The 17544-nt window shown below is 36.7% G+C and overlaps 2 protein-coding genes across 2 annotated transcripts; one reads left to right on the plus strand and one right to left on the minus strand.

The window, feature by feature from the left end:
• Nucleotides 1-7: 7 nt before the first annotated feature.
• Nucleotides 8-11384, plus strand: LOC115237036 (fatty acid synthase-like; the record flags this gene model as incomplete). Its single annotated transcript, XM_029809802.1, is given in 6 exon segments — nt 8-523; nt 1176-1823; nt 9665-10028; nt 10159-10622; nt 10749-11003; nt 11080-11384. Coding segments are annotated over 6 exon segments (2538 nt in total), but the record flags the coding sequence as incomplete, so codon positions are not given.
• A 3557-nt stretch (nt 11385-14941) lies between these two features.
• LOC115237033 lies at nt 14942-15700 on the minus strand. Its single transcript, XM_029809800.1, has one exon. It carries the CDS (start codon nt 15698-15700, stop codon nt 14942-14944), a length of 759 nt encoding a protein of 252 aa, XP_029665660.1.
• Between the last annotated feature and the right edge of the window lie 1844 nt (nt 15701-17544).

The raw sequence follows: 17544 nt of genomic DNA on the forward strand, positions 1-17544 counted from the left end.
GGTATTAAAAGACGGCGGTTTCTTACTAACAAGGGGACAACCGCTCTCAAGAAATGATTTTACAAATGCAGAGAGACACAATTTAGCAATAGTTCTTGAGAAACGCACGGAAAAGGAACATATTGTACTCTTAAAGAAAAAAGAAAGAACGAGGAGAAAGGCAATAGTTATTTTTGTGAACAATTACGAATTCTCTTGGTTAGAGCAACTAACATCGATCTTAAACGACGAGAATAATATCGCGAGAATAATTTTAGTGGGGCAAGAAGATTCGGAATGCGGTTTATTAGGTCTCATAAATTGTTTGAGGAGAGAACCAGGTGGAGAATTAATAAGAGGTGTGTTGATCCAAGACGAGAAGGCACCGAAATTTTCTTTAGACGAGCCGTTATACGCGGAGCAACTCCAGATCGATCTCATCATAAATGTTTTGCGTCCGGGAATGATATGGGGATCATACAAACATCTTCCATTAGCACCTTTAGCGCCAAAACTCTCATATCATGCTTTAGTCAATCAAATGGTATGTATCAGACTATTGTGATATATAAGAACTATTGTACATTACGATGTACTGTCTCTCTTGATGAAAAGTACAATTAATTCAAGTACAATTAAAAATTATTTTAATTAATAATTATCGACTTACTTTTCCTATATGCCTTCCAGCTGCCATGTATCTAAATGCAGACTCGACTTCGTCTCTTTGGAAAACTTTCCTGCTAATTGGCTTGATGGCTCCGCTAATAAGACCATTGACTAGCATCTTATTCAATACCGTTTTTTGTTCAATACCACGCTTTGTAGCTGAAAATAAGTTGTCCACCATAACGCTGTAAAATGTAATACCTTTCGAAAAAACTGACAAGTCCAATATATTATTAGCCATAAAATCAAATTTTCCAATTTCCAAGAAACGTCCTCTTCTCGCGAGACAACGAATAGAAGCCTGAAGTTTCTCTTCAGCTAATGAGTTTAATACGATATCTACGCCGCGACCGTTAGTCTTTCGGAATATCATTTGCTCGAAACTAGTGTCGCGCGAATTTCCAATATGATCGTCTGGAATAGATGGAAAAGTTTTTCTTATAAACTTTCGCTTTTCCGGAGTGCCGACGGTTGTGAATACTTCGCAGCCTTCGTGAAGCGCGAGTTGAATCGCCGCTTGACCTAATTACGGATTATATGTAAAGACAAAGATGAAGAAAGGCGACAAGATATTAATTCATTCTATGAATATTTTGTCGCCTTTCTTCATCTTTGTCTTTACTGGTACTGGCGCCGTAGGTCAAGCGGCGATTCAACTCGCGCTTCACGAAGGCTGCGAAGTATTCACAACCGTCGGCACTCCGGAAAAGCGAAAGTTTATAAGAAAAACTTTTCCATCTATTCCAGACGATCATATTGGAAATTCGCGCGACACTAGTTTCGAGCAAATGATATTCCGAAAGACTAACGGTCGCGGCGTAGATATCGTATTAAACTCATTAGCTGAAGAGAAACTTCAGGCTTCTATTCGTTGTCTCGCGAGAAGAGGACGTTTCTTGGAAATTGGAAAATTTGATTTTATGGCTAATAATATATTGGACTTGTCAGTTTTTTCGAAAGGTATTACATTTTACAGCGTTATGTTGGACAACTTATTTTCGGCTACAAAGGAACGAAGAATGGTATTGAATAAGGTCCTAGTCAATGGCCTTATTAGCGGCGCCATCAAGCCAATCAGCAGAAAAGTTTCCCAAAGAGATGAAATTGAGTCTGCAGTTAGATACATGGCAGCTGGAAAGCATATAGGAAAATTAAGTCTATAATTAATTAAAATAGTGTACGCTTCCGGATAATAAATCGCTACGTTTAATTTATTTTGAACAATACTTGATTATATTCTTGTACCGAACTCCTAATAGCTCCACGTTCTCAACGACTTAACTTTAACTGATATTACTCTCGAACTATTAGCACACGCTCTCGCTCCGATATTCACGCTCCGCTCCGCTTTCGCTCTCAACTCGCTCTGCTCCGCTTTCGCTCTCCACTCACTCATCCTATTCCCCACTGTACGTTTTTCGATATCAGCGCGACTCTGTTCAATTATACTAAATAGCTCCGATTTCCTAACTTATCGGCATTTATAATTCTCTTCTATTTCAGGCGCGTACAGCTTCGGCCATTCTGACCCGTTAGTTCGTCCCGAACTAACATTAGCTTAAGTAAATTTATTTACAAAAAAAAAACTATAACTTAATATAAACAACTTATTCTTTGCACTTATATCTATCTATGACAGTATATTTTCTTATGAACTAATTTTTCTTATAACATTATTCATCTTGATTTTCGTTCTCTGGGGCAATATTTGGCGCTACACGTATCCAGGGTTTAATTTTGTCAGCGGACAAAATTGTATTATATGGTTTTTGAGTTAAATTGTACCCCGGAACATCAGTAACCACAAACCGATTCTTATTTAATATTTTTTTGATCTGGTATGGCCCCTTGTATTTCGGTAACAATTTTTGATTTGTTCCTGGTTTATGCTGCAAGACTTTGATCAAAACAAGGTCCCCTACTGCATATTTGGTGGACTTCTTATGCCGCTGGTCGTATTTACTTTTATTGTATTCCTGTATCGCTTTGTTGGCTAGCTGAGCCGCATCTCTTAATTTATTTCGTTCTTGATCGAGGTTGCGGTCAATTTCGGTTAACTCGTCAATCAATTTACGCAACTCTTTATCGCTTTTATTCTTTTGGTCGTACCCGAGTAATAATTTACTAGGAGTTGTATTAATAGATTTATGTAATGTGTTATTTAGTACGTATTGCGCTTTTCCTAATGATTGATATTATTATTATACGTTTAGAGCTCATTGCACTAGATGATTAATAGATGATATAATTAAACTTGACACCTTGGCTTTCGACAGCACAATGTTATAATTAGTTGAACTCACAAAGGTGAGGCGGAGCAAAATATTGTTGTCAAAAGGATAAAACGACACATCGCAAACGATCTTTTCGAAGGTTATCTAGTACGGTCAAAATATACATATAGAATAATATAAATGAAAATAATAAAAATAAAATGACAAAATACAAATAATATAAATAATACAAATAATAAACAAGTACTATTGGAATAAATTAGGCCTTATTACTTGTCAAATCGGATAAAATAAATAAATTAGATGTGTCAAATGATATAAAAATAAAAATAAATAATAAAATAAATTAATATAAGTTACACTAAAATCACTAAAGGTAAATCCAGCGCAAACAATTGTTGTTATAATGCACAATAATGTATATGCAAACATCGCTGTGATTAACCTTTAGGAAGTTTTTCGATCGCAGTAACATAAGTCTCATGTAAGCACTCCGTATCCGTCTGCAAATTCAGGCTACTCTTTTGTCTTTTTATGTGTAACATTTCGGAGATGAGGCGTTTATTAAAATGAGATTCCTTATCCAAGACCTCAACCTCATTCCATCTGAACTCGTGATTATGAGATAATCTATGATTTCTTATGACCGAATGACTGGAAGTATTTCTAATAATCTTGGAGGACAGTAGTGTACGCTTCCGTATAATAAATCGATACGTTAATTTAATTCTGAACTATACTTTATTATATTATTGTACAGTACTCCTAACAACTTCACGCTTAATCGCTTGACTCTAACTAATACCACTCTTGAAATGTTCTAACACGCTATCGCTCCGAAAATCACGCACTGCTCCGCTTTCGCTCTCAACTCGCTCTGCTCCGCTTTCGCTCTCCACTCACTCATCCTATTCCCCACTGTACGTTTTTCGATATCAGCGCGACTCTGTTCAATTATACTAAATAGCTCCGATTTCCTAACTTATCGGCATTTATAATTCTCTTCTATTTCAGGCGCGTACAGCTTCGGCCATTCTGACCCGTTAGTTCGTCCCGAACTAACATTAGCTTAAGTAAATTTATTTACAAAAAAAAAACTATAACTTAATATAAACAACTTATTCTTAGCACTTATATCTATCTATGACAGTATATTTTCTTATGAACTAATTTTTCTTATAACATTATTCATCTTGATTTTCGTTCTCTGGGGCAATATTTGGCGCTACACGTATCCAGGGTTTAATTTTGTCAGCGGACAAAATTGTATTATATGGTTTTTGAGTTAAATTGTACCCCGGAACATCAGTAACCACAAACCGATTCTTATTTAATATTTTTTTGATCTGGTATGGCCCCTTGTATTTCGGTAACAATTTTTGATTTGTTCCTGGTTTAAGCTGCAAGACTTTGATCAAAACAAGGTCCCCTACTGCATATTTGGTGGACTTCTTATGCCGCTGGTCGTATTTACTTTTATTGTATTCCTGTATCGCTTTGTTGGCTAGCTGAGCCGCATCTCTTAATTTATTTCGTTCTTGATTGAGGCTGTGGTCAATTTCGGTTAACTCGTCAATCAATTTACGCAACTCTTTATCGCTTTTATTCTTTTGGTCGTACCCGAGTAATAATTTACTAGGAGTTGTATTAATAGATTTATGTAATGTGTTATTTAGTACGTATTGCGCTTTTCCTAATGCATTTTTCCATTTCGACGGTTCTTCCGCTAATTTTGATAGGGTAGATTTAAGAAATTTGTTTACGCGCTCTACTTGTCCATTTGCCCAAGGCGAGGCTACCGCCGTCATAATGTGTCTAATTCCTTTTTCTTTGATAAAGTTTTCAAAATTCTTAGAGGTAAACGCTGTTCCTCTATCGCTAATCAGTTTTTCGGGAGAACCAAATAGGTTAAAAAGCAACGATAAACATTCTATAGCTTCGTCCGCATTCGTCGATTTACAAGGATATATCCAAACGTACTTAGTATATGCATCTACGGCAACTAATACATATTTGAATTTGTCTATCGTTTCTTCAAGTGGTCCGAAATGATCAATATGTAAAGTGTACATTGGCGCAGTACTTTTGTCGAAGATTTCCATCTCCCCTTCTGTTTTACCAGCCGTAATGGAATAACTTAAACATTGAACGCAATTCTCAATGTGTTGTCTAACACGAACTTTTAGACAAGGAAACCAATAATGTTCTAATATACCGTATACAGTTTTATCAATACCTACATGCCCCATGTTATCATGATAGATGCGAATTATGTTACTAATCATATTTTCTGGTATAACAAACAATCGTTTGTCCTGATAATTCCGGAAAAGCAACCCATTAATGATGGTAAAATGTTTATTCTCTTTAAACTCCAATTCTGTCGCGATTTTTTTGAGCTCCGGGTCCAATAATTGTTTATACATCAGCTCATCCTCTACGGTAATTGCGTTAATTGTCATTACATTTCTGCTAAGGCAATCTACGTGAAGCATTCTTTTTGACTCGCGATGTATTAATTCGAACTGATAATTTTGGAGAATCAAACTCCATCGAGCAATGCGCGGATTGATATTAATTTTTTTCATAGCTAGCACTAAGGAGTTGCAATCCGTTACAATTTTAAACTTGATTCCCTGTAAATATACGTGAAATCGTTCCACTGCTTTTACAATTGCTAGGGTTTCCAACTCGAAGCTGTGATAATTTCTCTCAGCATCATTAGTGGCTTTACTGAAATATGCTATTGGCCCATAATAATTTTCAGCTTGTTTTTGTACTAGTATTGCTCCAAATCCATGACTACTAGCATCGGTATGTAATTCGGTTAAAGCCGCAGGATTATAGATGCACAATACCGGCGGAGACGCTCATTTCTTCTTTAAATTTATAAAAGATTCTTTACACTCCTCGTTAAAATCAAAAGATGCATTTTTTTTAATAACTCCTGCAGTGGTTTAGTTTTTAGCGCATAACTACCTATAAATTTACGGAAATAATTACTTAAACCTAAAAAGCTTTGCAGCTCTCTGACATTTCTTGGCATAGGATACTCAAGTATTGCTTGTACGTGACGTTTACATAATGTAATCCCTTTTTCGGTAACTAAATATCCCAGGTACTCCATTTCTGCTTTTAGAAACAAACATTTTGACAGGTTAAGCTCCAGATCGTATTTTTTAAGTATTATTAACACCTCTTCCAAAATTTGAAAATTTTCTTCAACACTTTCGGTTGCTATCAATAAATCATCTATGTAAACTAAAATTTTATTGCTACGAACTAGATCTTTAAAGATATCCAAAATACGCTTTTGAAATTTCGCGGGGGCTTCCGAGAAACCAAAAGGCAATTTTACAAACTCGTATTGTCCCGACGGAGTAGCGTAAGAAAAGTATTTGGTATCCTCTGTATGTATAGGTATCTGATGGAAACCATCCTTCAAGTCTAATTTGGTAAATATTTTTTTTCCATATAGTTTATCTAACTGGTCTTCAATTATTGGAAAGGGGTATTTTTGCGCGTGTATGCGTTGATTTAACGGTCGTAAGTCGACACACATTCTTTTTTTTCCATTACGTTTTGGCACCAGTATTACACGCGCGCAATACGGAGAAACACTATATTTTATTATCTTTCTTTTAAGCAAATCATCTACTATTTCTTCTAATTCCATTTTTTCTGACACCGACATCCGTCTAGGCGCGTAACGGAAAATAGAATTATCCTTCAAATAAACTCTAGCGCAATATTCATCCTCGACGGGTTCTATTTTTAACTGCTCTACCCTTTGAAAAATCTGAAAAAGATCCTTTCGATTGGCCCAAGGCATACTATCATCCAAATTTTCAATGATATCATACTTCTCTCGTTCTTCCGTTACCTCAATTGTAAAAATGTCATGCAGCCTTTCTTCTTCTAACTTTTCATTCTCGAAGCTGTAATTACCGTTATGATATATTAATTTTAATTGAGATTTATTAAAGAATTCCCTACCCAGCAAAATATCAAAATTCATGGTATTATCGTCAACTACCAACAATGTAATGTCAAACCAGACTATTTTTTTCTCATCTAACGCTATTTGGTCATATATTTTACCTAATACTGAAATAATTGTACCGTTAACTCCTGTTAATTTTACATTATTATTAATTCCGAATAGCTCTTTAGAAGAAAAATATTTTTGATATGTCGAATATCTCATAAGACTCACTAAACTCCCCGTGTCTATCAACGCTTTAAAAGAAATTCCTGGTTTATTTATACTATATATTCGCACGCACGCATTGTCTTTATTTTTGTGTCCTTGTTCTGTTACGTATATAGTATCTTCTTCTATTGCCGACTCGGCGCTATTCTCTTCCTCTTGCTTAATCATATGACTCGCTGCCGCCCCTGTGCTGGTTCCTCTTTTCGGACACGATAGGCTGATATGTCCTTCTTGGCCGCATTTAAAACACGTCATTTTCCTTTGTTTGCACTCCCTGGATATATGCCCTGGCTGCTTACAGTGAAAACACGTTCGACTAGTCCCGCTTGACTGTTAAGATCCTTTGTCTTCTCGACGACCTTGGCTTCCGAAACGTATATTGGTATCAAATTTTTTGTGTATTACTGTATCTTCCGTTATTCTTCTCACATGCTCCAGGAAATCTGGAATGTTCGTGATCCATGTGCTCAATACCATTTTTCTCAGCACCGGATCTTTTACACCATCCGCCAATAAGTCTATTTTTTCCTTCTCCGAAAGAGAAAGCGACTGCATCAGACCAAGCTTGTCTTCTGCATAATCGATAAACTTTTCGTTATACGATTTCGATATTCTTCGACTCACTCTTGCTAGTGTGGCTGTGTAGGTCTCCTTAAGTTCAAAATGCCGCCTTATACGATATTTAAATTCTTCCCAGGTTGCCACTTCTTCCGATATCTGTCTGTTGTACCAATCCAGTGCTCTATTTTTTAACTGACTCACTGCAGCTAATACTAGCACCTCATTACTTAAATGATAAAGGCGTGCCACACTCGTAATTCTGTCCAGCCACTTAACCACGTTTTCTTCCTCCTTCCCCGCGAATACCGGTATCAACTTCGTGGCAAATTTTATTTGCTGCCAATTATTTGAACTTGCATTACTATCTGCGCTTGCCGGACTTCCACCTCTCATCCATTGTTCCCTTGACGGCGGTACGGCTCGCGTACCACCGCTGGCTCCTCTTTGCCTTTCTTTCAACACTTGCACTACCGCGCTCACGATATCTTGAATATTTTTTCCGGAATGTGCGTTTGAAACACCGGATGAACCCGCAGCTGGACCTCTGTGCGATGACTCCAAACGCTCTGACAGCGGCGCTCCTCTTGTCTCCTGTCGCTCTATCTCACTCCCTGGTGGATTTCTCGCGACGCCCGCGTCCTGCGGATTCTGTACCTCTGCTCCGCTGTCCTCTTCTGCTCCGCTCGCCTGGTCCCACATATCCGATGATTGCGGCCAACCCACACGATCGTAATAATACGCTACTCTTTCAAATATTTTTGAACGTGTACCGCTCGTCTTCAAATTTAATTTTGAAGCTAACGCTCGAAGCTTATTTATCGAAAGTGCCTCTAAATTCTCTCGATTCATACTCGTTTCCAAAGGTCGGTCACCAAAACAAACATGTTGTCTGTTAATTTTCGAACGCCTATGGTTCCGCCTGCGACCTTCGTATTTTTCCGCCCTCAGGAATCTTCTAAAAGAAAGCCTCAATATATTTTATCGCGTTTCCTTTACCGTAATTTTTTAGCGATCACGTGTAATTTCCTCGCCCATATACTTCGATTTTTCTCTTATCGTATACCACATGTGAGTCCCTCACTCACGTGTTTTGGATTGAATCCCACTTCTGAATTTTGCTGTACGCTTCCGGATAATAAATCGCTACATTTAATTTATTTTGAACAATACTTTATTATATTCTTGTACCGAACTCCTAATAGCTCTACGTTCTCAACCACTTAACTTTAACTGATATTACTCTCGAACTATTAGCACACGCTCTCGCTCCGATATTCACGCTCCGCTCCGCTTTCGCTCTCAACTCGCTCTGCTCCGCTTTCGCTCTCCACTCACTCATCCTATTCCCCACTGTACGTTTTTCGATATCAGCGCGACTCTGTTCAATTATACTAAATAGCTCCGATTTCCTAACTTATCGGCATTTATAATTCTCTTCTATTTCAGGCGCGTACAATAGTTTGTAATTGTACCTTTATCAAGAGAGACAGCACATCGTAATGTACAATAGATCTATATTACAATATATTACAATTTTTAGATAGTTATAAAAATACATAAAGAAGGCGAATCCATAAACGCACCAATTCTGGCACTTCCGCGTTATTATTGTATGACGAACAAGACATATGTCATTTTCGGTGGCTTAGGTGGTTTTGGCTTAGAATTAACCGATTGGTTGATCATTCGAGGCGCCGAGAATCTCGTGCTGATTTCGCGCACAGGAATAAAGAACGGATATCAGGAAATGAAGATTGATTTATGGAAGTCTTACGGAGTAAAAATATTGATCTTATCGAACCTTGACGCGTCAAACGTCAATGATTGCGAACATATATTAAAAACAGCGGAAAAGCTGGCGCCTGTAAATGCTGTATTTAATCTTGTTGTGGTGTTGAACGATAAGATCTGCCAGAATCATACTGTAGAAACATTTCAAGAGCCATTTAAAGCAAAAACTTTGGCGACGAAGAACTTGGATCGATTGTCTAGAAAGATATGTCTCCAGCTTCGACATTTTGTTGTGTTCTCTTCAGTTTCCTGCGGTAGAGGCAATGCCGGACAGAGCAATTACGGTATGGCAAACTCTGTTATGGAAAGAATTTATGAGAGAAGAGTGCAAGAAGGTTTACACGGACTGGCGGTTCAGTGGGGCGCAGTAGGCGATGTCGGCCTCGTGGCCGACATGCAAGACGACGATAGGGAAATGGTTATTGGCGGAACTTTGCAACAAAAGATAAGCTCCTGCATCGAGAAATTAGAAGAATTTTTGTTACAAGAACATCCCGTAGTGGGGAATATGGTTGTAGCTGAGAAGCGTTCAGACGCTTTTAGCGCAAACAATATTGTTGAAACCGTGGCCAATATTATGGGTAAGATAGTATAGCATAAAAAATTAAGCAATTTAATTATGTGTAATAAAGCGAATTAATTAAGTATAATAAAGCAAATAAAAATATTGTATATTAATATAGGTTTGAAGGATTTGAATAAACAATATAGGCTTGAAGGATTTGAATAACGTGGCTCGCTACACATCTTTGCCCGAGCTCGGCATGGATTCGATGATGGCTGTGGAAATAATTAAACAGTTGGAACGGGAATTTGATGTTTACCTTACAACGCAGGATATTCGTTATCTCAATTTTGCCAAACTTATAGAAATGTTTGACGAAAATACTTCGAACAATAAAAACGTTCGAGATGTGAACGAATTAAATGACATTAAACTGCTCGTTCGTTTGATAGGTAACGATCTAATACCCGATGTGTGTATGGATTTGCCAACAAAAAGGAATATGACGAGAAGCGAAATATTTCTATTGCCAGGAATGGAAGGTTGTGGAAATATATTCGATTCGTTGGTACAACATATCGAAGCTCCAGCAACGTGCTTACAACATGGAGCATATCATATCGGCACGAACTGTACTTCAATAAACGAGATCGCAGATCGTCTTTTAAAAGTATAAATCTTATATTTAATTACGATTATAGTATCTCATAGAACATTAGAATAACAGAGTAAAATTAATATAGTATTATTTCTCAACGTGTTTTACTATATTTTATAATTTTGTATTTGTTTGTAGCATATTTTGAGCAAAAAGAAATTGAATCAGGATTTTGTAATAGTGGGTTATTCAATGGGATCTTTGATCGCAATTGAGTTAGTGCGAAAGTTAGAAGGCATGAATCTTCAAGGCAGATTAGTGCTTATCGATGGCGCACCTGAGCAAGTGAAAGCATTAGTAAATAATTATTTATCTTTTAATACGTTTAGTGAACTCGAAAATAATATTCTTTTGAGTATAATGGATATTATACAACCAGTACTTAGTGGAAAGGTATATTATATTTATAGAAATTTTCTTTGAATGAGTTATTTTTTAATAAGAGTTACTATTAATCTAATTTTTACAGCTTCTTTTGGAGTTAAATAAATGCACCAACTGGGATGAAAAATTAGATGTTTTTACAAATTATGTTTCTCCAATTTATAGAAAATTGTCAGTTGACAATAACAAATCTTTGTGTACAACAATTTACGAGCGGGTAATCGCTGTTCATGAATATGATGTTACACAATTCCCGAAAATTGAAACACCGATAATCCTTTTAAAGCCTATGATACAATCATTGTCTTTTTCTCAGGAAAATTACGGTTTACATAAGGTAAGTTGTATGGTGATTATAAAAAGATTACTTGTATAGCAGAATTACTTTATAGCTAAATAATTTTCAGATTACTAAAGATTTACCTATTAATATTGGTGTAAGAACTCGATTAAAACGTTCGACTTGCCCATTAGCCCGGGCGTACCGAAGGCAATCAAAACGTGTTGGATTGATTCTTCCTCCATGAATTTCGCAAATAATTGCGAGGTAAAACACGTCCCTCGATCGCTTATTAAACGCCTGGGCTTGCTGTACACACAAAAATAATCTTTCAAATGCCGTATCACTTCTTCGGTTTTCGTCGTTTTACAGGAATACAATTTTATAAATTTCGTGAAACCGTCAATCAAAGATAACACGTATCGATACCCTTTCCCCGTCTTTTCCAAAAGACCGTAATGATCTACGTGCACCGTCTGAAACGGCAATTTCCCTTTAGGAATATTATGCAGATATTCTTTTAATTTTTCAGAGGTCGGAGAAAATTCTATGCATTTTAAACAATTAGATATATATTCGCGCACCCTCTCCTTCAGGTTCGAAAACCAATAAACTTTGGTTATCCTGTCAACAACTTTATCAATTCTGAGGTGACTTAGATCGTCATGACAAGCACGAATTACATTAGACTCCATACACTTAGGGACATAAAATAATAGTTTCTTATTTTTAAATTTACGATAAACTAAACCATCTCTCAATTCGTAAAATTTATCTTCGGCTTTTTCTAACTTATTTCGTATTTCACCAATTTCTTTATCTTTATCTTGCCGAATCGACAATGTTTGCTCGAATGTATTTGCTTCTACAATTAATATACTATTACAGCGACTCAATGCGTCAACGTGAGACATACGTTTACCCGCACGGTGTTCAATCTTAAAATCATAATTTTGTAGTAATAGGGCCCATCTATAAATACGCGGGTTAACTCAGAACGCGGTTAACCGTTTGCTTACTCAGAGTGAGGCGAAAGCTATCGCAATCCGTAACGATCGTAAACGGAATTCCAGACAAATAAACACCTAAAAAAAACCTCACAAAGGTAAAAAAAAATACGCCAAGTATATAAAAAAATCCCAACTTATACGCAAAAAAAGTTTAATATCTATCCCTACAAAATAACTTTTAAAAAAATTTTTCCTTGAAAAATAATTTTCATACCAAATAAAAAACTAAAAAATGATTTTCCTTTAAAAAATAACTCTAAAAAATAAAAACCTTTGAAAAATCAAAAATCAAAACTAAATGAAATCAATAAATCCGAATGAAATGAAATCCGGATAAGCTACTTGGTAGCGTCGCGGCCCCTGTACATAGGCAACATAGGCAAACCGTTGACAAGCCGAAACGTTTTTTTTATATACTTGGCGTCGCAACGCTACCGCGTCGCATGATATGAAATCTCTTTATCGCGTATACGGCCGTCAAGCACTCCAGCTCAAAGCTGTGATATCGTGCTTCCGTCGTCGTTGTTCTGCGACTAAAATATGACACAGGTCGCATAGTTTCATCATTCTGTCTCTGCAATTAAATCGCTCCGAATCCACTCGCGCTAGCATCACAATGCAATTCTGTCAATAATTTCGGCGAGTAGATAGCGAGAATCGGCTGTGACAACAACATCTCCTTTAACAATTCAAATACGCGATTTTCTTCGGGACCAAATTGAAAAGTTGCATTGTTCCAAACCAAATCGTAAAGCGGTTTTGCTATAATTGAAAAATTTGTAATAAATCGTCGAAAATAACTTGTGAGGTACACAAATCTGTGGACATCCCTCGTATTACGCGGTACTGGAAAGTTAATAACAGATTCTATTAGGTGTACAAATAAGTTTCCGCCGTTTTTTATCAAAAATTGGGCATTTATTGTGAAAGAACGGAACCTAATGTTTTATTTGAAGTATTGTCCATCGCTTGCCACTACTTTTTCCCATCTTTCTGGCAGCATACGGATACCGCATCGGAAGAATGCTTCATCTTTTGAGGCTATCCACGAATCGACCCAATTTTTGGTATCTTCATATGATGTGAAGTGTTGCTCAGACAGGCCATGCGCCATCGATCTAAACATGTGGAAATCAGAAGGAGCAATGTCTGGTGAATACGGCGGCTGGGGTAAAACTTCCCAACTGAGTGTTTCCAAATAGGTTTTGACCGGCGCCGCAACATGTGGACGAGCATTATCATGCAGGAGAATAACTTTGTCGTGTCTGGTGTAGTGGGCGCGCTTTTCCTTGAGTGCTCGACTCAATCTCATCAATTGTGTTCGGTAGACAGCCCCAGTAATGGTTTCGTTCGGTTTGAGCAACTCATAATACACGACACCAAGCTGATCCCACCAAATGCATAACAAGAGTTTTTTTCCATGAATATTAGGCTTAGCTGTAGATGTTGAAGCATGGCCAGGTGGTCCCCATGATTTCTTCCTTTTTGGATTATCATAGTGGATCCATTTTTCATCACCAGTGACTATACGGTGCAGAAAACCTTTTCGTTTACGCCTGGCAAGCAGCATTTCACATGTGAACAATCGGCGTTCAACGTTTCTCGGCGTCAGTTCATATGGAACCCAATTTCCTTGTTTTTGAATCAATCCCAATGATTGCAACCGATGTGAAATTGCTTGTTGAGTCACTCCCAATGTAAGTGCAAGTTCTTCTTGCGTTTGGCACGAATCTTGATCCCATAATGCTTCCAATTCCGCGTCTTCATACACTTTCGGCCTTCCGCTACGTTCTTTGTCTTCGATGTCAAATTCACCGTTCTTAAACTTTTGAAACCACTCACGACAACTTCTCTCACTTAAGGCAGCCTCACCATATGCTTCTACAAGCAATCGATACGCCTCAGCTGCAGATTTCTTCAAATTGAAGAAGTAAATCAAAAGTTCCCGCAAATGACGCTTATTCGGCTCAAAACTCGACATTTTCGCACACAAAAGAATATATTATACTGATAAAAAATCACTAATATTTTAAGGTTATGTTATTGACTGATGTCCAATCTTACGATAAGGACGTTTTACATCTGACAATTTTAACCATAACTTACTGGTGGCGCCAACTTTTATCAAACGGCGGGAACTTATTTGTACACCTAATACATTTACTGCACTGGGTCGAATGCCGCTCTTACTGATCAAATAACCAAGATAAACAATCTCGCGACGCATAAACGAACACTTATCTAAGCGAAATTGCAACCTGTAACGTCGGGCCAAATTGAAAACCCCGCCAAGAATCTTCAAATGCTCGTCAATATTTTCGGTAGCAATCAATATATCATCAAGATATATCAATACCTTGTTTTCTCGGATTAGGTCACGAAAAATGTCATTAACATATCGCTGAAACACCCGCGGAGCATTCGTCAATCCAAAGGGCACCCTCAAAAATTCAAACTGACCCAAAGGCGTCACACAAGAAGTATATTTTACGGATTCATCGGCGATTTTTACGTGATGAAATCCGTCCCGCAAATCGAGGCTAGAAAAATAAGATTTATCGCGCAATCGATCCAAATGGTCGTCAATCAGAGAAGTCGGAAAATTATCCCTTACAGTTATTTTGTTCAAATCGCGATAATCAACGCATAATCGTGGTTCACCGCTTTTTTTTACGTACCAGCACAATCGGAAAAGCATATGGCGAATCGTTTGGTCTAATTGTCCGCTCACGCAACAATTTGTCCAATATCTGACTTAATTTCTCCTTGTCAGCAAATGAAAGTCTTTGCGGTCTAAAACTAATAAGTCGATCATGAGTCAAGTTAATAGTCATTTCGATTTTCTTTGAAGGACTTATATCCCCTGTTTCTGCAACGTACTCGCTCTTATACAATTGCTCAATACGCTTCGTTGTTTTGAAATCAAGATTCGGATCGATATTCAACGTTTCGGCAACGGATGACGGATGGTCAATATATGAAACATGCAAGATTTGCTTAGAAAAATCCGCGCTGTCAACCGATTGCGAGCCTGCTCTCGAGATACTAATTTTCTCTCCTAACAATATTTTAACCAGGGGTGACAAAGTAAAATCTCTACCGAGTAAGACGGCACAAGTTATTGCAGTATTCGGTACTACAAAAAAGTTAATTTTCAATTCAATATCATCTACGACAACCTTTACAAAAATTCCCAAAATTTTTAACTTTGTACCGTTAATACCATAAAAAGACTGATTTTCCGTAACCGGAGTACAAACATGAGCAGGAACAAAATCATTTTTTATTAAACTTATTGGAGATCCCGAATCGATCATCGCTATAAGCAAATATTTACATTTATTCTCCAACTCGTCCGCGACCGAATACGAAAGAGATACCAAATATGGAGCGCTCGGTAAAGATACTTGGACCATGTTCGTTGTATTTTTCGTCCTTGGCCGTGACTTATTATTAGGGCAATCTCTTATACGATGCTCCGTATACGGGCTATCGCATCCAAAACAAGAACCCTTTTCGCGCTTCTGTTCCTGTTTGCACTCCCTGGAGAGATGTCCGGCCGCTCCACAATTATAGCAGCGAATAAAATTATTTCGTGCTGCAGGAGCTCCTCCTTCACGTGGCGATTTTGATGATGTCGCTAGTCCCTCTCTAAAAAAGGCATGTTAACTGAGTGAATCCAATTTGTATCGAAGTATTGAGGCCTCTTTTCCGCGATGCTGATTGGTTCTCTCGAAGTTCGCGTCGCGGCGCGCTTCGTGTCGTATGTATGGCTGTCATAGCCAAGTCGTATCGAAACGTTTGACAGTTTGCGGTTAAATTTCATTTGATTTTGAAGACGAGGCTTGTATTACGAAATCCTTTTTTGTGAAGGAATTATTAAAGAAGATAAAGAAAACAAAAAGAGAGAAGAGAGAGATAAGAATAAGGACACAGAAAGATAAGAAGAACACAGAGAGAGAGGTATGTTCTTTATATTCGTAATTTTTATAGATAATTCATACAATAATAGAAAGAGCTAACAGAGCCGGCGCAAGTTATAAAGTGAATATGCGTATTTATAACCATTTAGAACGCATTATACTTAGATATATATAGATGAAACGTTTCGGTCTTGAATTAGACTTTCCTCAGTCCTCATACTATGATCAAGTTATTAAAATAAATAATAAATAAAATGCATACAAATACGATCTTTTATCGGCGGGTATATTTTACTTGCATTAAATAATTTGCTACATAGACCATCCGCACTGCACGATACTACATTCTTCATGCTCATCAAAATGTCGAGGAGTAATCGTCAGTGCATCTTGCACATTTATCTTGCGGCTTATCTTGACATTTGACTATTATGTGACGATGTACCGATTTTACTCGAAAACATTATCTTACAACCACGACTTGATTGTACTTTCTCGTTTTTATCATTTTGCGACTATCTGCGGACTCGTATTTATTTTATGCATTTTATTTATTAATTTTTGTTTTAATAATTAGACTATAATATCACTGAGGAGGGTCTAATTTAAGACCGAAATATTTAATTTATGTATATCTAAGTAAATCTAATGCGTTCTGAACGGTTATAAATACACATACGTACTTTCTAATTTGCACCGGGTCTATTAGCACTTTCTATTATTGTATTATTTATATTAGAGCCTATCGATCTATTATTATAGTTGAAATTTGTGTATATAAATTTAATTAAACATGTAGTCAATATTAGTATTTTTTTAGCGTTTAGTCCTTTTTGTGAGGAATTATTAAAGAAATTAAAGAAAAGAGAAAGAGAGAAGAGAGAGATAAGAATAAGGACACAGAGAGATAAGAAGAACACGGAGAGAGAGAGGTATGTTCTTTATATTCGTAATTTTTATAGATGATTCATACAATAATAGAAAGAGCTAATAGAGCCAGCGCAAGTTATAAAGTGAATATGCGTATTTATAACCATTTAGAAAGCATTACACTTAGATATATGTATATACATTTTTCATTAAGTACTTTTTGAATTATTTTATATTTGTTCTGACATATTTTGATATAAAAAATAAAATATCTCGTAAAATATTCAGTTTTTGATAATCTTACCGTAATACTTTTATGTACAGAATAATGAGACGAATCAATTAGTGTAAAGAAAAAAACAAATAATTGTTTAAAAAAATACATAGTAAATAATTACATACTTTTTCTTAAAAACAATTATTTTTTTTAGGAACGGATATTTTAATATGCCAAATTTGTAAAAAAC

This window comes from Formica exsecta, unplaced genomic scaffold (genome assembly GCF_003651465.1).
Source record: "Formica exsecta isolate Colony F162 unplaced genomic scaffold, ASM365146v1 scaffold266, whole genome shotgun sequence".
Lineage (NCBI taxonomy): Eukaryota > Metazoa > Arthropoda > Insecta > Hymenoptera > Formicidae > Formica > Formica exsecta.